Below are 25,294 nucleotides of genomic sequence, written 5' to 3' on the forward strand. Positions count from 1 at the left end.
CGAACCAGTACCATTTTAGTTTCAACAAACAATATCTTAATTCATATTGCTTGTTTCTTGACACATTTGTAATACTTGATAAAAATGCCTTAATAATCAGGGTGCTATGTAGAGCTAAATAATTAATTGCTGATAGTTAATGAATTTGTATTATTTCCTTGTGTTCTTCATTATTTAGTGGCCCCACTGCAAATATTTTTATAAATAAATAAAAATTGATTGTTTTTATAATCTTGGATTTAAAAAATTTTACTGGATGTTCCAACCAAGCGTTGAAGTGGCTTGAAAAGAGGTCTGAATGAATCAACTCCTCTTGCAAAGAAAATGAATGCTAAAATAAATGTAAGAAATAAAAAAATGCAAATGTAAAATATATTTAAAATCTGAGTCTTACTTTCTTTGCTGCTTGTTGGAATATAGAGATATCATTACAGGTGTATTTTTAATATGCATATACTAGCTATAAGCAAAAACGTAGCTAGCATAAAAGTACTTTGATTTCATTTTAAAATGTTTCTGCTTTTTTTTTTTCCTAATTATTTAAGTTGAAATTTGAAAAATTTAATATAGTGTTCTTCGGACTCTACTAAACTGAGTCTTTATCAAAATCAGAAATCACTGTTTAGCTTAGGTGAAATGTTTAGGTTTAATAATTTTTTTAATACATATTTACTTGGTAATGGATTTTACTTGATGTTTTCTGCTCTGGGAGTTATGGTATTACTTCAAGTTTGAAATGATTTTTGAACAATTAGAATTCGAGTATTTTTGTACAGACAATTAGAAGTTTTCTGAAATTAACTTTAAGCCGCACCCTAACAGCATAGATATCATAAACATTGTTGAATGTTGAATCGTTGTTCGCTGTAGAACTCAGTGGTTTATTCTGACGCAGTATGGAGATTAAATGCCAACTTTTATTTTATGTTCATAGGAACTAAAAGAAAAGCAGGATTCTACTCTTAAACGTGACATTGATGGAATGGGAGTCCCAGAAATAAAATATGGTGATTCAGTCTGTTTTATTCAACATGTGGCCAGTGCCTTATGGTTGACTTATAAAGCACCAGATGCTAAATCAGCACGCTTAGGTCTCCTGAAAAGAAAGGTAATGGTTCATGCTTTTCATTATTTGGTTTTTAATTATTTGTTGAATTAATGTTAGTTGTATAACAATTATAGACTGTCCCGTTTTTTTTTTTTTTGTTTTTTTTTTTGTTTTTTTTTTATCATCCTGTCAACATGGCTATTGTGGGATTAGTTTTCTTGTGCTGTTTTATCCTAAACAGTGAATGATTTCAGTCTAAAAATGGTGTCGATGAAGAATACTAACATAGCTACATGGCCAAAGACAAATTTGCAACTAAGAAATATGCTTAGGTATTTTTCTTACCAGAATAAATATTGAATTTGGGCTAAGTTACTATTTGGATGTTCAAATCCCTTTTTTTGAAAATCTGCCTTTACCTGTTTAAGGTTGTTAAAGATGAAAGTCATATTACATACAGTGATGTTTAGAACTACTTGTGTATATGTAATGAAATGGAAGTGAGATTTGCTATTTCAAAAATGGCCATAGAAAGTGCATGCATTTCTTTAGGAATTTGAATGAAGAATATTCTGTCCAATTTAAAAATGTAGTTGTGGTGGTGTAACAAGGACCTTGAGTTACGGATGTCTCCTGGGAAAGTACTGAAAACATGTTTTGTAATCTGTTATCAGTCTTCATAAGCTAATTCTAAAAAATCTTAAATTTTTTGTTTGTAATTCATAAATTTTATCTGAAATGAAACTTATGCATGTAATGATTATATTTTTCATATCTTCAATCTTTAGTTACTGCTGTTGCAGCCACTTGGAAAAATTCAGACTTTCTACGAAATTATATTTTACTTGTTGCTATTTTCTAATGGTATCATATGAAGATTTTTTTCTAGGATTTATTTCTAATTTCAGTGTTACCTGTTGCTGCAAAGTTGTCTTTCATTACATCTGGAGCTGAATGTCAGCTTCTAATCCTGGGCTAACCTTCTGTTGATAGCAAGTGGTATGCAGTATCTAGTGATTATTCAGATTCATGTTTAAAACTGAAAAATAGTAGGATAAAGCTTCAATTTAAACACTTTTTTATTTTCCTGTTATGTTTATCGTGTCAGGCTTGTTGTCAACAGTCAACTTTTTTTTTTTTTTTTAATGACTTTAGCCGCGATCTTCTCAGAACATGAAGAATCAGTTGATAAATCTTGCATTCTGGATTTCTTTTTAAACATCATCTTCTTTTTAAACACAGTTTTCTTTTAGAAGTCCTCCAATGTTTCTGTGAATGTTAAACAATTAAAAGAATGGTCCAACTCAGTGAGCTGGAAATCAAACAAAGGTGGTAAGGGGCCTACCATGGATGAGTGCTGATAAACTCAGTTCTAAAAGAAAAGTGTATAAAAAGTGATTGAGGAGGAATACAGAGATGCTGTCTAAGCACGCAGGCTTGGATTTAGGAAAAGCATAGCCCATCTACAGTAAGGTTTGATAAGGGTACAGTGGACAACCAATTGCTTCTTTAGATAAGCCAGCAGCAAAGTGCAGACAAGAAAGAACATGAACTGAATTGGACCAGATGCCTAATGAACAAGGAACTGTTAAGATTTGCATTCGACAGTCCCAGACCTCTGAGACCAGTGAGAAACTACAGAACTAAATTTATCCTCAGTGGAGGAAGATCAGGTTAGCAGTCATTTCAACAAACTGGATATAAAACTGTGGAATTGGATGATATGCAACATGAGGGCAGCGAGATATTGCTGATGTCATTGCAAAGCACCCCTAGATTATCTTTGGAATTTCATGGCTATTGGTCGCAGTTCCTGATAACTGAAAGAAAACAAATGTTTCTCCTGTCTTCAGGAAGGACAACGAGAAGAATTTCATCATCCTCACTTAAATTCCTGAGAAATAAATGGAACAAATAAACCTGGAATCCATCTCCAAATGTATTAAGGACAAGAAGGTGACTAGCAGTACTTAGTATGAATTTATGAAGACAAAATTATGTGTGACCAACTTGACAGTCTTTAGTCATAAGATGGCTGGGTAGTTAAAGTGAAAGCACTGAATGTTGCTTATCTCAGTGCCTCCAACCTGTATAATAGTCTGCTGTAACTTCTTCATAGACAAACTCATGAAGTCAGTCTAGGTTGGAAGTCAGGTGGATTGTAATAAACTGGATGAACTGTTGTGTTCAAGCTGTTGTGATCTTTGACACTAAGTCCTTCTGGGGATCAGTGCTGTAGCTCAAGGATCAGTACGGGCCCAAGTACAATTTAGCATCTTCATTAATGACCTTGTTGATGAGACAGCGTGTACTTGCAGATGGGAGAGCATTGAGAGACCCAGTGACAATATTGCTATTCAGATGGACCGTTCTCAACGGGATGGAAAAATGGTTAGTTGAAATTGAAAGTATTCCATTTAAACAAATAGAACTTTTTTTACTCTAGGGATGGCTGAACAGAAAAATAGCAAAGTCTGTCTTTTGAAGATACTGATAATGTCTTGCTGAACCTTCTATAGCTGATCATCTCCAGACAGCTTGTTAGTTGATTCTTTAATTTCAATAGATGGGGGGGGGGGGAGGGGGAGGAGGATATACAGGAGATGCAGTGTTTGCCTCTGATGCCTTTGCTTTGAAATACTAGGGAAGCTATAAACTTAATTATCAGATGGCATGTATTTATCAGAATTTAAGAAGATGTAGTTAAAGGTGTGATGTTATCTCTTCAGGATGAGAACAAAGGTGGCCTAGTAGAGTTATGATCAGGAATTAATGGAACAAAAGCCATCTCGGTATTGTTCACTTCTTGTAATCCTATTGTTTTTTTTCAGTTCCAGTTAGATAAAGAGTGAAAATTTATCCTGTGAAGCTTAAGCAAGGAAATGCAATCTGGTTATTTCTGTTAAAACTTTCTGTAATGGCAATACTTGCTTTTCTCAGAAGACGACTAAGCTAAGGAATTAGTCAAGGAAAATGGAAGTTTAAACAGCACACTTACAGAAGTCTATTTATAAAATATAAATGTATGTATGATTTGAAATGTCTGGTAAGGGCAGCATAGGCTATCACAGAATTGCTGAGTTGAAAATGTACTTCTGGAGGTCTTAAATCTATGCTCAAAGCATGTTCAGCAAAAGCAAGTTGCTCAGATCTTTGTCCAGTTAAGTTTTTATTATCTCCAAGGATGGAGATTCCACAACCTAAGCTGTTTGAATACCTTATGTTTAAGGGAAACTTACCCATATACCTCCTTTGAAGTGTATAATGTATATGTGAGTTACTCTGAAAGCAATGCCTTTAGTAATGAAAGTGACAACAGATACAAAGAGCACAGTAACACTATTTGATAGAACAAATTCTTAGCTACAAAACACACTGTTTTTCAGCAAAGTGAACCACCACTAGGTATGCATTTTTACCAGTGTTGAACAACAGCTGTAGTGCCATGCTTGTGAAAGTGTACATCAGTGGAGGTGGCCAGGCTGTGAACTCTCACAGCTGCTACTATCTTATTATTGATAGGCAAATGTTGTCTACACAGTCCATCTTTCATTGGCCTGTATAAATTCAAGTCTGAAATGTTATTTTCTTCTCTGGCATGACTGGAAGCTTAAGCCTTCAGCTTAGTGATGGGTGCAGTGGTCAGAGTTGATGGTTTGTTTGAGTTCCAGGAAATCTGGAAGGATCACCCTTTTCTAATGCTAAAAAACAGTATATAGAACTGAAGTTTGCATCTTCAGTGGAGAATTTGCATGTGGCCATTCCATGGTCTGTTGTTTTGACTCCAGCTCATAGCAGCTGCACCACATCTTTATCACTGGTAATGATGCAATCCAGAAAATTGTCACCTTCAGCCTGATATTGGTTTAGTAGCTCCTGATGAACTCATATACAGTGTTCTTACTGTTCCTGTGAGACCATTTGTAAAATGGAACGATACAAAGATGATAACAGATATTCAAAAGGTTATTTATAAGGAAAAACTCACCGATATGGACACCTTTGCTGGGAAGTGCTGAGGCAGTCTCCAAGAGAGATGCTGCCTTAGTGGTGGTCAGCCCTTAAATGAGGTCTGGAGGACCTCAGCTAAATTACTCTCACCTGTGCTCCCACAGCTGACCCAACACTTGCCACAGCTGATTAATCAGAGGTTCAGGCTGTGATTACCAATTTTCCATACACCATATATGGGACTGACCAGGCACAACCTTTTTCAATACTCCAAAGTTGCCACCATTGTTTTCAATGCATTAAAGCTGATATTCAGCTCTGAACACAGTTCTTTGATTATAATCCATCAATATGCATGGATGTTTTGATTGACTCATTTTTCATTTTGTGGTGGGACAGCTGTGTATTGCTGTCTGGAACATGGCTTTTCTTTTGCACCACCATCACCACTGCTGAAATGGATCACTAACTGCCTCATCCACTGTTTGGTCTCCACAAGAAAAAAAAAAACACAAAACAAACAAACAAGAAAAACCACCCAACACACTGATTAATGAGAAATAGGTGCAGTTTTTCTGAATGAAGGAATTAAATTGCACATCTTTGCTTTGTATGTACTTCCATTTCAGATGCTATTATGTCAGAGTGCCCATCTGCTGCCTTCTGTCTCATAGCAACATTAAATATTGGTGGGGAAGGTTCAACATATTCTTTCATGCCACTAATATCTACCTCTGATTTTATGAACCAGCTTAATAAAGTAGAAGGTATTACTTTTGGAGCAGCTGTTTATATATACATTTGCATACATGTCTACTGTATGGTTGTAGTTGTTTTAATATCTCTTTTCAGGAATGATTGAAGAAGGGAATGAAGCAATAATCTATAAAATAACAAATTAGGAAGAAATTCTCATCCTTGCAGTTGTAGACAGAGCAAAAGCAAAAATGTGTTTACCTGCTATTTTCAATAATCCTTAAGTGAAGGAAGAAAAATGGCTGTTTAATATTGCTGTTGGATCACCATGAGTACTTCAGATACCTACTGTATTTCCATTATTCTTATAAAACATCTTTTTCAATTGATTTCCCTCTTTAAAAGACCTTTCAACTTGTTAAAGCATTTACAATTTTCTTTAAGTGAATATGGTCTTTACTCAGTATATTAGTATTTTTTTCATTAGGGTAATATGTTTTTCTTCTTTTTCTTTTTTTTTCCTTTTTATTTTTTTTAAAAGGCTACTATGCCTTCAAAAAACAAGCAAAAAAAAAAACCAACACGAAAAAACAAAAACAAACAAACATGATCTCGTTTATTTATACAACATAAGTAGTCACAAAAGGGCAGTAATTGGCCAGTTTCATTCAGTTCTTCTCAATTGCTTGGCTGACCAGAGAAACTCCTTGTCATTCAGTGTTTCCTTAGTACAAGATTTATTCACATAGTAACACTTTCCTCCTTTGTTGTTCCCACAATGGCTATGGGATTCTGGTTTTGTTTCCAGCTTAGTGAGAAGGCTAAATCTTTTATCAGCTACATGGTGTTGAAAGTAAATTGCAAGGTGCAACAGCATTAGTAGTATCCTGTTTGTGAAAAGTTTTCTCTAACATCCTTTCCAGAATGCAAAGCTGCATGAAACATAATGAGGAATCTATATTACATTGCAAAGTGTTTTCTTATTAGTTGTGATGGGAAGAAGCATTCTTCAATCACTGTTCATTTAAGAGATGGGAACACCCCTTGCTATGTTAACTGTGTTGTTCCAGGAAACAAACTCACGTGCAGCATGACCATAAATAAAAGAAGTTATTGAAAAGAAATAAATATGACCAATACATAAATTATTCTCCTTTAAGGTAAATTTATCAATATAGCTATTCAGAAATATCTTCCAGTTCTTCTACATCACGTTTCCACAATTTCTGGAGTCAGATAATCTTACAAAAATGTATCACTTTAAAGAGCACCTATTTCATTCTTAAAAAAGTAGTCAAGAGTTCTAATGACTCAAAATGATCAAGGCTTATTTTAGTGAGTTGTCTAAGATTTTGCCAGATTTTTGTGGAATTGGCTATTTAGTTAAAGGGAAAATTGAAAAGATATCTGCTGTTTTGTTTAAGCTCAAATCTAGTTCTGTTAAGAATCCAACATAATGTTTATAGAATAGTTGAATGAATGAGAAGTTAATAGTAAATATTGTTGCTCCTTTAGATGTGTTGTAATTGTTGTAATGTTTATCACTAGAGCTCAATTTTCTTGTCAGTAATCTTCTTTTGCATTAATCTTTTAGTGGATTATGCTTTAAGGTAGTAAGGCTCTTTCCATGACAGTCAGAATATAGAAATAATGATGTTCTTTCAAATGGGAAAAAAGAATATGAACGTAGCAACTTTCAGGAGTATGAAGATACATAGAAATGTCATCTCTGAATAATTCTTATTTGAAACTGACAAATTTGTATTTTAAAAATAGATATTCAGATAAAGTGAGTGCCAAGTAGTAGTTCAGTATATATGCCTTTAGTGTTTTCAATACAATATATAAAAAATGTCAATTTGAAAAAGAACTTTTAAAGCACCAAAGGCTTTTTAAATCATGGTTGTGGTCATTCCTGACTTTCAATAGGTTATATTGCACCAAGAAGGTCATATGGATGATGGTCTAACCTTACAAAGATGTCAGCATGAAGAATCACAGGCTGCTCGAATCATTCGCAATACTACAAGCTTATTCAGCCAGTTTATAAGGTAGTTGTTATCATCTTGTATACAATATTTTTCGTTTGTTGTAAGTACTCTGAAATGAGAAGAATGTCTCTAACAAAATTCTTATTTTCTGTTTCCAAATATTTGCATTTAGAAAAAGTTTATTTATTTATTGGTTATTATTGCTATTAAATAGATAAATCTCAGCTTAACAAAGATCTTTTAGATGTACCTTGAAGCCAGACATAAACTGGGCCATAGTCTAGAAGAAGTTTGAAGAAAAGATTTTAAATATTCTAAATCACGTTAGCAGGGATTCTATGGTAGCTAGGAATAGAGAATATTCCGAAAAGTTGTTTTGTGTTTTTTTTTATTTTATTTTTGTGTTTTTCTTGGTAAACAAAATACTGTATTTAACTGTATTCAAATTTGTCAAACTATTTGAAAGTAAAATAGGTAGTTACTAGTAAAAGCTGCAAGTCCTTGCAAATGAACAATAGAAGGAAATACAAAATAGATTTCTGGAGGGAGATCATCTTATTTCTTTCAAAATCTTGGCAGTACCTTTTTATTTCTCTATCTTCTTGAATTCTCTGTCACCTTGGTGGTTACCTGGAGGACTTGAAAGACCAAAGGAGCAGTCATCTCTCATGAACCTTATGCTCTATCGCAGATTATATGCATTAAGAGCAGTTAGACCAAAGGGCAAAACATCAGCCAAGAAGAGAAAAATAATATCTTCACTCATTTCTGTCACATAAATGATTATGTGAGCATTCCTAAGTCTTTTGCTTAAATCAATACATTCATATGCAGTGAAATCAATTTAAAGATATTCAAAGTCAGTAAGAGCATCTTAACGGAGAGACAGTAACTATTATCTGATTCAGCCAGTTTCTGTGGTTATTTTTTTCTATAGTGGGAATAACAGAACACTATCACCCATTGCCCTGCCTGTTGAGGAGATGGCACAGACTCTGCAAGACCTGATCAAGTACTTCCAGCCTCCTGGAGAAGACCTGGAACATGAGGATAAGCAAAACAAGCTTCGGTCCCTCAAAAACAGACAAAACCTATTCAAAGATGAGGTAGAGAGAAATAACTTGTTACATTATATTAATTTTAAGTATGTAGTGTCACAAATGTTCAGAGCAATTGAAACACAGTCATTTGTACATGTGTATATATAATGTAAAGTAGCATAGTTTATACATGTAATGCCATATAATAACTTGTTCTGTATTTTTCATGTCAGCACTTTGCACAAGCCACAGACTCTAATAAAATTTGATCTTCATACTTATGGGCATCCTTAATCAGGTGCCAGCATTAACAGAAGTACTGCATTTAAAAAAAATATAGATATATTTTTCCCTACACATGTACACATTCTGAATGCCTGAAATAAATAGTTAAACTTGGATGAATTGTATATGATATTTCTGAAGTCTTGTCCTCCAGGGCATGAAACATGATATTTTTATATCTAGAAGTTGGGAGACTACTTTTAGAGGAGGATGCGTGTTACGTTATTGGAGAATTGCTGCTTTCTGAAAACAAAATTGTGCTTTTTAAATTTGGGGAGACACTTGAAATCCTTGCAGGTTTTCAGTACCATTTCAGTCTAAAACCAAACTAAAGTTAAAAATTCGTTCTAGTATTTTTCCTGTATAACAGAAAATTTTTTTACTATCAAAATTTCCACCATTGTTAATCAAATAAAATTCCTATGTGTATAGACTTTTTTTTTTTTTTTTCTATGTAAGGAAGATAATACATATAGAATTTATATTCTCAAAAATTGTAAAAATCTTTATTCTCAGCTTTGTTTATTCCTTACCCCTTATACTCTCAGCAGAGTAATGAGTAACATAAAATCCTTCTCCAACATAGTTAATTTTAACTTAGAAAAATAAACTTTTGGATCTTGTAAGCAGTTCTTTTTCTTCTTTTCTTTTCTTTCTTCTTTTTTCTTTTCTTTTTTCTTTTTAAAAAAAGATGATGCTTTACATATGCAGTAAAAAAAAAAAAGATTTAGTTAAGAGGACAACACACATTTTTTCACATGTAGATGATTTTCCTCTCTATTATATATGTCTAGGGAATGCTGGCACTAGTTTTGAATTGCATTGATCGTTTAAATGACTACAACAGTGCAGCTCATTTTGCAGAAATTACAAGAGAAGAACATGGTACAGCATGGAAAGAAATTTTAAATCTCCTTTACAAACTGCTTGGTAAGTTCTTCAATTAAAATATTAAAGTTAGGGAAAAAAACAAACACATAGGTATATATCGGATATGTATTCCCTGTATTCTACTCACTACTTCACTGTATTCTACTCAATACTTCACAAGAATATTTTGTATGCTATTCATTCTGTCACGTAAGTGGTAAAATTTCTTCCATATACACATTGACTCCTATTACAGAAAATAGGGCAATGTTATTGACCAGTGTTGCAATGGAAAAAAATAAATTCCAGCTGGAAAAATGAATTGATGCAACATGCCAAATTAATGTCCTTTTAAATTATTACTACTTGTGGTATCTGAGCTGATGTGAATTAATATTTCAAGCATTTAAAAAAATTGGAAAATGGTTTCTGTTTATGAAGATTAAGAGAAACTTAAAAGTAATGTTCAGAATTCATAGATTTATAGAATCAATTTTCACATTTGAGGCTTAGATTCAAGCATTAATAAAATAATTGCATCAAATAAAAAATAAAATATTATTTTCCAGTTTCAGTGCCAAGCTTTCTAGAGGGAGCTGCTCTGGTGTTACAACAGGACCAAAATTCTATAACAGAGAAGAATGTACATTTATTTACTGTTAAGTCACTAATTTTGTATGTAAGTTGTGCAGTTCCGCATATAGAAGAATCTTGTCTTCTGACAGAGTTTTAGATGCATTTCAATTTAATGAAAAAACAGCCTGAATCGTGGTAAAATAAGCAAGTCAAGAGTTAAAACAAGAATAAAACAAAGTAGTAATAGAGCTTTGAAGCATGAGATTCACAAATAATGCGAGTAGCTCAGTAAGTAGGCTGCTTCTATTGAAATCTTTTAATTGCTTAAGACAGTAATAAATTATTCTCTAAATTTTATGCAGTTTTAAGAGTATTTTGGGAAAAAAAATCCTGTTGTTTGTAATACTTTTCTAATATTGTCTTGATTTTCTTCTGCAGGTGCCTTTTGAACACGGTTGTTTGGTCATAATAAATATTAATTCCTCAAAACAAAAATCAAACAAAACAAAAATAACCATTTACAACAAACATCTTTTTGTTAACATTCAGCCTTTGATAGTTCTTGATAGTTGCATGAAATAAAGGTGTTAGATAATTTCTATTACTAACCAGTGGTAGGAGTATAATTCTGCTTTACTCAGTAGACATTCTGTGAACTGAAAAAAAAACACAACTTAATGCTCTCTAGATGTTATGTCAGTTGTTGATAAATTAATGACAATCTTAATTATTTGTTAACATCACATTTAGGATTGTTATCACCTTTAGGATATGCTAATTTGTTTGTTATTAGGGAAATGTCAAAATATATATGATCAACATTGGTGATTTAAAAAAGGAAATCTACTGTTTCAAAATTATATCTTATGCTGTTTCTTTTTTAGCTGCTCTCATTCGTGGCAACAGAAACAATTGCACTCAGTTTTCCAGTAACCTTGATTGGCTGATAAGCAAATTGGACAGATTAGAATCTTCCTCAGGTAAGACATATCAGTGTGAATTAGCTATCAATACATCTTACTCAGGTGTCATGCAAGAATATTCATCAGAGCAATTTTGCTTGTAAATAGCATGCATTAGAGAAAAAAGCCCACAAACTACTTATCTCCATTACTTTTTTTTTTTTTAAATGAGCAAAGTGTTATACTTAAACAGTTTTTGTAACTGTTTTGTTCCATTCATGTGTGCAGTATCACATCCAATTAGACTGTATAGTATCAGACTACTGTCTCATTACTATCAAGTAACAACATAGTTGCTTGTAGACACAAATTCTATACAAAATGTATAGAAATTTCTTTTTGTATGAGATGTTTAAAAAAAGAAATAAAATCAAGCTATGCAGTTTTCCCCACTAATACTTCTATATCTCTCATTGAGAGGAAGGATTTATACTTGCATTTTCTCTTGTGGCTATTTTCAAATAAACTAGTAAGTAATATATAATGCTTAAATGTCTGGTATACTTCACATCATAGTCATATGAAGAACAAGTGGTTTTATTCTCTTTTTAGACTGTCGAAGAGATATTATCTCTTAAGATACTCTGTTATTTACTGGGCTTTTGGACCACATTTAATTGTGCAGATGATTAATGACAATATTATTACTGTGACCATCATTCAGGTATTTTGGAAGTGCTGCACTGTATTTTGATTGAAAGCCCGGAAGCTTTAAATGTTATAGCTGAGGAGCATATAAAATCTATTATTTCACTGCTGGACAAGCATGGACGCAATTACAAGGTATGTTTGGAAAAACTAAGGATGTTTTGATAAACTTTGGGGAAAAAAATAAAGCAATCAGTTGGGAAAATGTCTATGTGGAGATAAGTAATACTACTACCTTAAATAAAAAACAAATAAAATTGAAGTATGTCTACAATATTGCTTTGTTGAGATCTAAAAAAAGAAACATATGTAAATGTTTTTCTGTTTCAAATAGGGCAAGTATGCCTGACATGATTATTGGTAATGAAGAAATATTGGTAACCAGTAAAAACTAGTTGTATCTCTGATTTTATATTAGCTAATTTTTGTAAGCACTTGGACAGAGTAAATTGTGCTTTGTGTAAAACCTAGACACACCCAGATGTAGACAGAGAACAAGAATGACTGATACAGATGTTCTGTATTGCTTCTGCATATGTTGGGCAGCATTTTCCAAAGTCATAATCATCAGTGTAAACGTGATGTTGTGTCTTGGGGATGGTCTATAATGCTTTACCCCATTCAGTCTATCATCTCTGTGATGGCATAACAAAACTCAAATTCATCTTTAAGAGTCTCTGGCATATTGTTTGTAATGAGAATGTTGTGTCCCTCAGAATTAAGCATTGTGTTACTGTGTTCTCCTTTTTAAAGGTTTTTGCCCATTGTCAACTCTGTAATGAATTCTCTTAAATGTTTTATTGTCCAGACTCACGTGGATTATTTATCACATTGAAAGCATGCTTACATAACCAATTAATAGACAGTCTGAGAATTGCAGATCAGGAAGTTCTTTGGACCACATTAAATTTTTCAAAATATTTCATTTTACCTTTAAAATTTTTAATGTGATGGAATAGAAAGTATATTGTAGAGCACTGACATACAGCTGTACTATCCCTACTTTTTTATAATAGAAAATAAAATACAAAGTCTCAAAATAAGGCTTATGTGAGGCATTTGCAAACCCTCTGTTCTGAATCTGTTCACAAATGTTTGCTATCCCCACAAGAATTATAGACTATATGCAATCTGTATGTATGAGAAGTATTTAGAAAAAAATAAGATAATCTCTATTATAATCCTTCCCTTAGGTAGATTCTGAATGTAAATTAACAACTGAACTACAGCATGTACAGTAAAAACCATTACCCAACTTTCTTTTGATTTCTTCTTTCAGGTTCTTGATGTGCTTTGCTCTCTTTGTGTCTGTAATGGAGTTGCAGTTCGTGCCAATCAAAACTTGATCTGTGACAATCTACTGCCAAGAAGAGACTTACTTTTGCAAACACGTTTGATTAATGATGTGACAAGGTATTGTGAGATTATTCATTATTATATTAGGAAAGAGTGAATTTAAATGTCTTCTATAATTGTAGAAAATACTGTAACCTAACTAATGCTCTGCAGTTTTCAATATTGAGACACAGACTTTAAGATATGTTTATATATAAACTTCTTAAAAATCCATTTTCACTGAGATATGGCAGTTGTCCTGGAAACCTTGCCCCTTGAGGCCTCTCCCAATCCAAGCCATTCTATGGTTATAAGATTTGTGAAGTGAATTTGACTATTATACAAGAATATAACTCATATGCCACATTTTATATGTTACACTAACTGAATTATATTTTCTTATTTTAGCATAAGGCCAAACATATTTTTGGGTGTTGCTGAGGGCTCTGCACAGTACAAGAAGTGGTACTTTGAATTAATAATTGATCAGGTTGATCCATTCTTGACGGCAGAACCCACCCATTTACGGGTTGGATGGGCCTCCACTTCAGGTTATGCCCCCTATCCTGGAGGTGGAGAAGGATGGGGTGGTAACGGTGTTGGAGATGACCTGTACTCTTTTGGTTTTGATGGCCTTCATCTGTGGTCTGGTAAGTACTTTGTTTGGTTCCACTTATTCTTGTATTCAGGGATTACCAACCTCTATTTTCACTGTCTCTTAGTGCATACATGTGTGTATGCGCATACGCAGCATACTGATCTATAGTGAGCTGTATTCAGAACTTCAGAATATAATGAAGTTAGAATTTTAGATCAGATTGCTTTTCTGAGATTTTAGTACTGGGTTATGTCAGCTTGACTGTTTAGCAGATATTTTTTATTTTCATGTTTTTAATTTAAAAATGGCATTCTCTAGATCAAGATCGAATTCCTTATGTATGGATTTATATTGAGTTGTATTCATTCACATTGTATCTGTAGTTGAAATTTGGCATTATCCTTACACATACACTGAATAAACTGAATTTAGATTTTGGTAAATCAATTCATAGAAGATAATTCCGGCAACTAGAAATTACTGCAGAGTACTACCCATTCCTGCTTGTTTTAGAATATAAATTTCAGTAGCGCAGCATCAAATTAAAACCAGTACTTATGCTCTTTGAAAAAAATATTTTGTATTGAACACTTTAACTAAAGCAATCCTAGCAGAGAACATTCATGTTTTCTATAAATGCTATTTAATATCTAAGAGACCCTCAGTTTGTATTGCAGTGAAGTGATTAAACTGCTTTTTATGAATCAAGAGGTTAATGGTTTGAAGCAGTGCTCTCTTAAGTATCAGTGACGTTACATTTGTCATCTTAATAGCCATTATTTGCTTACGCAGATTGTAGATGTTAGCAGGGCAAGTTAACAGATAAGTGAACGTGACTGCATAGGCAGTCAGTTAGATTTGAGTGAGAGCTCTAGAAAAGCAATAAGCATTCACAGGAGAGCTCATCTGAGGTGTTACAGATTGACTAATTTTTGTATTAATGCATACATTAGAATAAGCATTCGGCTTTTTTTTTTTTTTTTTCTTTTTTTTTTCCTTCTTCTTAAATGATCCTCCACCCCTTAACCTCTATGAAAAGGCAGCTAGAGTATACTCTTTGTAAACAAAAAGTTATCTTACAGAAGAGAGCGTATTGACCATGTCAGCATACAGTGCCATAGAAACAAGGAGCAAAGTGCAAGTATCTAATTCTAAGAATAAAATGGCAATACAGGGAATTTTAGTTTGTTTCCTATTTTTCCTAACATATTCCCTGAATAAATTGTATTTCAGAAAAGCAATATTGCATAGAGCTATAAAATAAGAAAATATTGAAGTACAGAATTATATATGTCCTAAGTTACATCAGTTACTGTCTTTTCTGTGAAACCAATTAAAGGACAAAGAAATCAGTAGGAGGTGCTTGACTTTTCAAATATATTAGCAAAATCCTTGTATACCATTTTATGTGTAAAAATATCTCTATGTACATATTTATCTTTTTTGGGGGGACCACTGCAGGGGGAGAAGGGGAGAGGGAGGAAGTAAGTTGAAAAGTGTATGCAATAGTTCAATAAATCATTAATACAAAATTAAATGCTAATGGAATAACAATATGTTTGAAAGTCTCTTAAATCTCTTATATGCTAAGGGAACATTAAGTGTACTTAAACTGTATTGAGCATTTGACTGTCTATTTTTTAGAAGTTTCAGACACATAGACACACCACTTAGACTTGCTTTGCGGATAACGTTTTTTGAAAGTTATTCTCAGATTTATTTTTTCTCACTGATTACTTCAGATATCTCCAAGTAGTTGTTTGTTTTTTTTTAAATTGTATTGTCCTGTTTTTGGCCATAAGGTTCTATATTTCCAGCTAGAGAATATAAAACTCCCCGTGTTTAGTTTGTTGCTGTATATTAATAAAGAAGACCTAATCCATGAAGGTCTTTATCTGATTTCAGGTAAATTAGTTTAAGTCAGTATTCTGTTCTGCCTCCTGATAATAAGTATAAACTTGAATATTGGCCATAATCCCAGGTCCAATAAATATAACTTGAAATGTGAGCTCATCTTGCCCATGTATTTTACACTTGTAATACTTCTGTTTGAATGCAATATTGAAAAGATAGTTAAATGAGTTTATCACTACACCAGATGACACAGATGACAACAGAACACTCTTCATGAACAATCATTTTTTTTATTTCTAATGTTGCTTTCTAGCTGGAGTGATTCTGAAACTATTTTTCCTATTCATAAGTGCATTGATATAAGCTGATTGCTCAAGAAAACATTATGTGCTACAATAAATCAAGTGTGTGGTCCTTCCTGTCTTTGATAGTACTTGATAATAGGTGGTCTAAGTGAAGTTTTATAGAAGTTGTGGGTGTATAGTAATCAAGCAGGAAACTGGAAGGGAAGAAAGGCACAAGTATTATTTTTGTTCCAAAACATTGGCTGCACTTCAATTGGGAGTGTAACCCAAGAAGAAAAAGAGAAGAGTATATAAATGTCAGTTTTCTCAAAGCAGTGAGCATAATTTACTTTGTCTAAATACTACAGTAGGAACATGCATGATTTCAGCTGAGCATGTTCTGCCTTCTAAACAGTGTCAGAGGCCTCAAGTGCTTTATTCAGTTCATGCACTGTTCTGTGGCACCAGTTTGAACAAACTTAATTCATTCCCTGTTTTAGAAAGTGGAACAATTCATAAAACATGTGAGGACAAATCGTATCTGTGTGTCTGAAAACAAAACCTTGATGGTGTCTTTGAGGAAATGTGTTTATCACTTCATTGTTAAATGCATGCAAGACTGTTCAGATTCTGGTTACTTGATTATTTTCATACTAGGTCGAGTACCCAGAGCTGTGGCATCTGTCAATCAACATTTGCTGTCATCTGATGATGTAGTTAGCTGCTGCTTGGATTTAGGTGTACCCAGCATTTCATTCCGCATTAATGGTCAGCCTGTACAAGGAATGTTTGAGAACTTCAGTACTGAAGGGTTTTTCTTTCCTGTTGTAAGCTTATCAGCAGGTGTAAAGTAAGTACCAGTTAATTGTTCTTCTTTAGCAGTTTTTCACAAAAAATGTTATCTGATTTTATATAAAATGTATGCAGCTTTTTCTGTTCTGCCAACTGTCAGCTGAGAAGGAGGCTATATTGATTTTTATCAGGGGTGATTTCACTCTAAGGTAAAATGCTAAACTTATTTGTAACCTGACCAAGTTAGAGTGTCTGAAAATCGTTACTATTATGGGTATTTAGTGGCTTAGGGGAAATTAATTTTGTCTCATTCCAATTATCAGTAGCAAAAAAAGGCACATTAGAAACACAGCACCTTATTTGACACTAATTAAAAATTTCATTCGGCATTCTCAGCAGGAGGTTAAAAAGAAAGAAACAACGCTAAACCGTTAGTAAAACTGATACCATATTTTCAATAGGGAATTCAAACACTGATGAGAAGCAGCACTCTTCTTACTGATGTTGCCCATTTCTCACCTGTTTTATAGCTTAAAAAATGAAATACAAACCTAAAAAAAATCATCTGCTAATAGAAACACTTAGTGATTATTATTTTTTTTAGTGCTTCTTAAAATCATGAAATCAACTACCACTTTATACATGCTATTCAAGAAACTGTTTACGTTTCTAAATGATATGTTTATAATGTTAGTATATGCTGACTATTTAAGAGTATAATTTCATCATTGCAAATTGCACAGAGCTCGTTTCTTATTGGGTGGACGTCATGGAGAATTTAAATTTCTGCCTCCTGCTGGCTATGCTCCCTGTTATGAAGCCTTGCTTCCAAAAGAAAAGATGAAATTGGAACCAGTGAAAGAATATAAGAGAGATTCTGATGGAGTGAGAGATTTGCTGGGTACGACACAATTCCTCTCCCAAGCTTCATTTATACCTTGTCCTATAGACACGAGTCAGGTATGTTACATATGCAATAATAAGATAGTGACATATTTCTTAGCAAATGTAATTTGGCAATGCAAAATCTAAGCTAACTTACTACCTTTCTTGACAATTTGTTATTGGTATGTTTTACTGTATTTAATTGAACTAGTTCATCTTGATCCTACAGGTCTTGGTCAAACTGGAACTTTTTCTTACTTGTGGAATTGTTATGCTCTTTTCTTAGATTGCTCTTCCTTTTCATCTTGAAAAGATCAGGGATAAACTAGCAGAAAATATCCATGAACTGTGGGGAATGAATAAAATAGAACTGGGCTGGACATATGGCAAGGTATGATTTGAATGACTTGTGTAGGTACAGACATGTAAATTAGCCTACCAGAAAAATGTACTGGGAACTGTAAAAGAGTATTTAGTGGTGATTAATAAACACCTAGATTTAAAAAAAAATAATAAAAAAAAAAATACTGATAATAGATGATCAAGTAAAGCTAGTAGGAAATGTTTATATTAACAAATGATTAGGAGACAAATTTGCACTATAAATAAGACACATAATTTAACACTATAGGTAGGAGTCACTGCAAAAAAATACATTCATTGAGAAACATCCTAACTGTACTGAAATGGACTTCTACTGAAAATCATACCAGCAGTGAGTTACTCCACATCAAATTCCCTGGTTACTCTGACACTGGAGATTAAAGAGATGTGTCCAAACTGTTATCAAATGGAAAACTGTTAAAAGATAGGGGACAAATATTATATTCAAAATATTATATGAAATTCAAGAATTAGACTGGAATTGGTAACTTTCCCTAGTAATGTCAAGTTCTAAGGATTACATTCTGCTTTAAATTTAGGTTATTTCATCTGGCTTCTTTTCAAGTTGAGATATGCCTATCATAACTGTATCACAGTTCAAAAGAGTATTTTTCCTTCTCTTATATTCTGCTGATTCCAGTTACGGGTTTAATTTGCTTTCTTTTCTCACTGAGAACTCTATATTAGTATCTGATAAAATGTCATTGTTACTGAAAATTAGAACTTTACTGTCCTTATTAATGTTATCAACATTTTGTGATGGAAAATTATTTTTTCAAATGAGGCATCTAATTGCCACTGGAATAGAAACACTCAACATTGAGTGAAAGAGACAGTTTAAGTAAGTGTCAGAAAAGTATCCAGATTGTCAGTAATGTCAGGGGAAAAAAAGAAAAAAAAAAAAAAAAAGCAAAAAAAAAAAAAAAAAAAGCAGTGCCTTAATATTTTGGGGAGGAAAAAGAAGAGAACATCACCAAATGATTATTGAAGATTTTTGGGTGAGAATGAGTATAATAGGGCTCATTATGCAGAATTTCTCTGTAGGTTGCTCAGACATGCAGTAGGCATCATTGCATTTGCAGGCTTGCTTTCATGTGTTTGATGTATTTATGCAGAACTCATGAAATTGCTGGGTTTTTTTTCTGTTTTTTGTAGGTTAGTTCTTAGAGTATGTTATAAATCAGTCATGGGAGAGTTCATTTGTATGATCATGAGTAACTGTCACTGAGTAAAGATAAATTACATTCTTTTATTTATTGCAAAGAATAAGTAGAATTCTTACTCTTCACAATGGTCTGATTTTGGCTTTGTTCTAGTATCAGGTAAATGTACTTTTTGTTTTCTTCCTTACAGATACGGGATGATAATAAAAGGCATCATCCTTGTCTTGTGGAATTCTCAAAGTTACCTGAGACAGAGAAGAATTATAATCTACAAATGTCAACTGAAACTCTCAAGTGAGTTTTGAATTTAAAAGGTTTTTTTTCTTTTCTCAAACATTTTCTATTATTGTAAAATTAAAAAAACATCCTACCTCATTAGAACGAAAGTGTTCTACTGATTTTGCTAGAAATTCCAGGAACAGATTTAGAAAAAATTAGAAAATTCTGTCATGATGGAGAACCAAAAAAGGAAATGACACCAAGTCCTTTCAGCTTTAATTAAAAATGCATAACTTTCCAGGCTGACTTTTATAACTTTTAACATATTTTATTTAGTATTCTTAATAACTAAAAATATTAAGTATTGAAATTCCATTACTTTGAATGGCTTTATGTGTTTTTAAAATTTTATTAGTTCTGTGTTTTTATATTAAAATAAAAGAAATGGAGAAAGTAAAACGGATGAGCACTACAATGTTGCATTTTACTACTGATGTTCTTCCTATATTGTTAGAACGCTTTTGGCCCTTGGATGTCATATTGTTCATGCTAATCCAGCAGCTGAAGAAGATCTTAAAAAAGTCAAGCTTCCTAAAAAGTATGTACCTGATGCTAGCTATTACATGTTACTTTAATCTGGTGGGTATTGGTCATGCAAAAATAATTTAAGATCTTTAAGAAAAATACTTGATATCAACCCTGTGCTCCTTGTAGACTTACAGAGCCCATGGTTGCCCTATTATTATTTATTGCCTGTGATTGTGGTTTACTGCTGCAGTGTTATTCACATATCATAGCCGCATAAATTTATAATTGCATGTTGTGTAAATGTCACATGATCTTTGAATAGATATTCCAAAGTTGAAAGGAATGTTTCAGGGCTTTTTTTATCACCTAGTGAAGTAGAGCATTTATAATACAAGGGGGCAAATTGATCTACTTGCAAAAGTTCATACCCTTTGCTTCTAATTACTAGTTACAATTTACACCTCTCCCTCCTATTCAAGAAAAAGTTCATTCAACATGTTTACATTTCAGAGACATTATTAATACATCTTTTAAAAGATTTGCTCGTTTCTATACAAACAGAAAAAACAGGTATAAGAGAAAAAAATCAGAAAATGACAGTTGCACAACATTTTACATCTTAGAAGTGTACTTGTATTTTGTACCATAACCTACACAGTCTTTCTCAACTTCAGTTTTTATTTGGTTATTAAATTATGGCAGGCAGGAAACTGTAACGGTGGCTATAATAAGTAGTCAGTAGAGTCACCCTGAGAGTGGTAAAAATGGATTCAGCATTATGTCTGCTTTCTAGACTTGTCTGAGGGAATTCTGTAATCCTTCTTGGAAAGGTTAAGGTCCTGTCCTTCAACAAAATTTGAAGGCAGCAACAGTGATCTGAATACCTGCCATGTTAGGTTTTCACATTTGTTTTTATCTCACAAGATGTCTGCTTTTCTGAAACTGTTTCCGTGATAAATTAAGGTAGGTTTTTAAACAGAATAGTAAACTAGTCTTATGAGGTAGAAGATGATAATATTGTTGATGATAATATGCTTTTGTTTTTGTAGCAACTGTTTTAAATACCCACATACAGAGCTGGGTCACACTTAATTAGATTGCGTACAAGTTGGTAGAAGATAAGACACTGGTATAATACATTTTTATACTTATTAATGGCCAAGTGCAAGGCAGGATTTTTACGAATAAATGTGAGAGTGGAAAAAGTGGACTAAGAAAGGGAATTGCTCTCTGTTAACATTGCACAAAAAAAATTTAAATATGATTGGTGGGATATCTTTCTGTTTTTTCTTGTTGATTTGCAGTTATATCATGTCAAATGGTTATAAACCTGCCCCTCTTGATCTTTCTGAAGTGAAATTGTTACCTTCTCAAGAATTTCTAGTTGACAAACTAGCAGAAAATGCTCATAATGTCTGGGCAAAAGACAGAATAAAGCAAGGATGGACCTATGGCATTCAGCAGGTGAGGACTTTTTAGACACATTTGGAGTAAGTAAAATATATAGAATTTTGTTTTCTAGAACACCAGTTGGGAATCAGGCTAAATACTGAATGTTTGGGGAAGTCTGGGAAAAGTGAAGGAGCACGGAAAGAATAGATTGCCAGGCCTGTGTGGCTGCTGCCTATGAGAATCATAGAATATCCTGAGTTTAAAGAATCATAGAATCATTAAGGTTGGAAAGACCACTAAGATCATCTAGTGCAACCATCAGCTCATGCCTGTGACTACTCTAGATCAAGTTATTCAGTGTGACACATACCCTTTTCTTGAACAACTCCAGGGATGGTGACACATCCACCTACCTAGGCAGCCCAATTTCAGTGCCTTACCACTCAGAGAAAAAATTTTTCAAAACATACAACTTGAATATCCCCTGGCACAACTTTTCATCTTATCACTTGTTACACAGGAGAAGAGACCAATCCCCACCTCATCACAACTGCCTTTCAGGTAGTTGTTGAGAGCAGCAAGGTCTCCCCTAAGCCTCCATTTCTCCAGTTCCTTTAGCCACTCCACATAAGACTTGTGCTCCAGACCCCTTGCAGCTTTCTTGTCCTTCTCTGAATATGCTCCAGAGCCTTGATGTCTTTCTTGTAGTGAGGGACCCCAACCTGAACACAGTATTCAAAGTGGGGCCTGACCAGAGCTGAGTACAGAGGGACAATCACTTCCCTGTTCCTGTTGGCACCACTATTTCTGATATGAGCCAGGATGCCACTGGCCTTCTTGGCCACTGGGCACACTACTGACTCATGTTCAGCTGGATGTCAACTAACACCTCCAGAGACCCAAAGAAGTCCAACTCACAGCATCTAAAATTCGAACCATATTTCTGGCAGTATTGTTCAAAGACTTCTTGAACTCTGACAGGCATGTTGCCTTGACCGTTTCCCTGGGGAATCTGTTCCAGTGCCCAACAACCTTCTCAGTAAAGAGCTTTATCCTGATATCTTGCCCTGAACCTCATGTCAGAGTATATATTTGCATACTTCTCTTTTAGTCTTGTCTTAACATGTTTTGCATCCTTAATAATTGGGTTTGTCTTCCTACTTTCATTCGTATAACTTTTATTCATTAATATTGTTTCTTTCCTGTAATCCTAGCAGTGTTTTAGACAATTGTCTGTCTCATTATTTGCATTATTCATCATGTTGATATATGATTTTGTTGTTAACTCCTTTTAGGATCTTAAGAACAAACGTAATCCTCGGCTAGTGCCATATGCATTACTAGATGAACGTACTAAAAAATCGAACAGAGATAGCCTCCGTGAAGCTGTTAGAACATTTGCAGGCTATGGTTATAATGTTGAGCCACCTGACCAAGAAATAGGTATGTACGTTCAGTAAGAATCTTGACCTTTTATTTCCCCTCAGTGCTGGGAAAGAACTTTAGACTCTGGAATAGATTGGCAAAAGACAAAATGTATGAGATAATAGTAGTGTATTTTTGCTGTTAATGTGAATAAAAGGTGGAAATGTACATTTTGAATGTCTTGTATATCATCAAGTCATGTTTATTTAAGATTGGTTTTCATTGATTGTAGGATAAATACTAAATTTTGATAATTTTCAGATTGGAGAAAATCTAGAGTGCTTGTGAACAGATTTCATTTGGAAATTGCAGATTTAAAATGTTCTGAAATTGATTTGCCTAAGAGAATTTATCCTTTCTTGTTTCTTCATGATGAATGAAAAGCTTAAAATACTTGTATGCTTATTGAAAACTAGGAAAGTATTTGAAAAATAATCCGATGCTGCACTTCATTTTCTAGACTGCAGCTGTAAGTTGTTAAGAGCAATTCAGTAGTATTTCTAATATAAGAAAGGTAATTGTATCAAATATTTTTTTAAATGTAAATTCCTAAAGATATAAGCTACATAGATTACTTATTTTATTAATGTTTTTACTAAAGTAGTTTTAACTACATTGTCCACGTTTTTTTCCATTAGATTGAATGTTACACCTCTAAGTTCATCTCCTGTCAATTATACATTTGTGACTTCTGTGTAGTGTGACAGACATTGAATTTTTTTTATTCTAAATAGTGGACAGGCATTCATCCTGCATAGAATTAGAATGTGTTAGCTCGTGTATGTGGATTATTTTTCTTCCTCTTCCAAAACTTACTATGAAGGTTCTTAAACTTGCTGAGGTAGATAATGGCTATTTTCAGAAACAGGAAACAGTGGATGCAGTTAAGATGAACAGTGACATTTACAGTATTATCTAATTATAAAGTGTTTTATTTTGATTTTTTACAGCTGACCAAACAGTGGAAAAAGTCAGCATTGACAAGATACGTTTTTTCAGAGTAGAACAATCTTATGCAGTGAAGTCTGGGAAGTGGTACTTTGAGTTTGAAGCTGTAACAGGTGGAGATATGCGTGTTGGCTGGGCCAGGCCAGGCTGTCGACCTGACATTGAACTGGGAGCTGATGACCAAGCATTTGTTTTTGAAGGAAGCAAAGTCAGTGCATTCTTGCTTTTTTATTATTTTCAGCTAATAGCATCCTAAACAGAAAATGGCAATGTGGGTTTCCTCTGCATATTCCAACTACTGGAATATTTTTCATTCTTAAAATGATACCTCAGACCTCTGGTTTATGGTATCTGCATTTTGATTCAGGTCTTTGTAATTATGCTAACAATGGTACATTTTTTTGTATCTATCTTCCTAGCATATATCACCTAAGTAAGGAAGTCTGTTAGAAGCATAAACATAATTCAGTGTTCATTTTCTTTTTAAATTGGTAATTCACAAAACTAAAACTTAAGTTTCTTCAAAGACTGGACTACAGTTGTATTTTCTCTTTTATGTTGTTTGTGCTTTTTGCACTAGCTTTCTTAGATATTAATTAATTTAATTACCTGAAAGCCATGAGTCAATATTTCTAGTAGTAAATAACTCTGAGAACTTGAAAATGAAAAAAATAAATAAAACTAAAGGTTAACTTGAGGTTGCTTAACTGGGTAATTGAGACCAAGATGTTATAAATGAACTTAAAGTTTCATTCACTTAGTATTTTAGCTGTCTATAAAACATGTAAAACATTTCTAGTCTTGATTGATTATTTTACTCTCCAGAACTTTTGATGTCTCTTCTTTGAAAATGTTTATTTTTCAGTTTTAGCATGTTGTTTATTTATCTGATTGTCTTTTTTCTTTTTTTTCTTTCTTTCTTTTTTTTTTTTTTTTTTTAGGGCCAGCGTTGGCATCAAGGCAGTGGGTTCTTTGGACGAAGTTGGCAACCAGGAGATGTGGTTGGTTGCATGATAAACTTGGATGACAAATCAATTATCTTTACTCTGAATGGAGAGTTGCTTATAACCAGTAAAGGCTCAGAACTTGCATTTGCTGACTTTGGAATAGAAAGTGGTAATTTTCTCTTTATATTTGCATGATTATGAGGAAAAATCAAAGAAAACAGAAAAAAACTAGTCTTCAGTCTAGAGAGGAGGAGACTCAGAGGAGAGCTTATAGCAGCCTTTCAGTACCTGAGCTTCTCTGAAAACATAAGTTTGTAGTTTAGGAGAAAGAATTTGTAGTGGAATTGTTGGCTTTTAACTTTAGTTGCTCTGAGTTCTGTGTTAGGAGAGATGGAGTAAACTGTTCAACAGCATTGTATTTTTACTGATACTGTCTGCTACTTGGAAATGAAAATGTTTGGTCATAAAAAATA

The 25,294-nt window shown here is 33.4% G+C and overlaps 1 protein-coding gene across 1 annotated transcript in view; it reads left to right on the top strand.

The window, feature by feature from the left end:
- Window positions 1–25,294, top strand: part of RYR3 (ryanodine receptor 3) — a 183,209-nt gene that overhangs the window by 63,235 nt on the left and 94,680 nt on the right. Inside the window, exons 11-27 of the mRNA XM_072337850.1 lie at window positions 935–1,108; window positions 7,625–7,746; window positions 8,624–8,792; window positions 9,806–9,941; window positions 11,342–11,437; window positions 12,084–12,202; window positions 13,347–13,480; window positions 13,811–14,052; window positions 16,796–16,988; window positions 17,674–17,890; window positions 18,102–18,206; window positions 19,553–19,656; window positions 20,096–20,179; window positions 21,414–21,573; window positions 22,797–22,944; window positions 23,877–24,082; window positions 24,816–24,990. Coding sequence (XP_072193951.1) covers window positions 935–1,108; window positions 7,625–7,746; window positions 8,624–8,792; window positions 9,806–9,941; window positions 11,342–11,437; window positions 12,084–12,202; window positions 13,347–13,480; window positions 13,811–14,052; window positions 16,796–16,988; window positions 17,674–17,890; window positions 18,102–18,206; window positions 19,553–19,656; window positions 20,096–20,179; window positions 21,414–21,573; window positions 22,797–22,944; window positions 23,877–24,082; window positions 24,816–24,990 — 2,584 coding nt within the window. The remainder of the gene's footprint in view (window positions 1–934; window positions 1,109–7,624; window positions 7,747–8,623; window positions 8,793–9,805; window positions 9,942–11,341; window positions 11,438–12,083; window positions 12,203–13,346; window positions 13,481–13,810; window positions 14,053–16,795; window positions 16,989–17,673; window positions 17,891–18,101; window positions 18,207–19,552; window positions 19,657–20,095; window positions 20,180–21,413; window positions 21,574–22,796; window positions 22,945–23,876; window positions 24,083–24,815; window positions 24,991–25,294) is intronic.

This window comes from Excalfactoria chinensis, chromosome 5, assembly GCF_039878825.1.
Source record: "Excalfactoria chinensis isolate bCotChi1 chromosome 5, bCotChi1.hap2, whole genome shotgun sequence".
NCBI classification, from domain to species: domain Eukaryota; kingdom Metazoa; phylum Chordata; class Aves; order Galliformes; family Phasianidae; genus Excalfactoria; species Excalfactoria chinensis.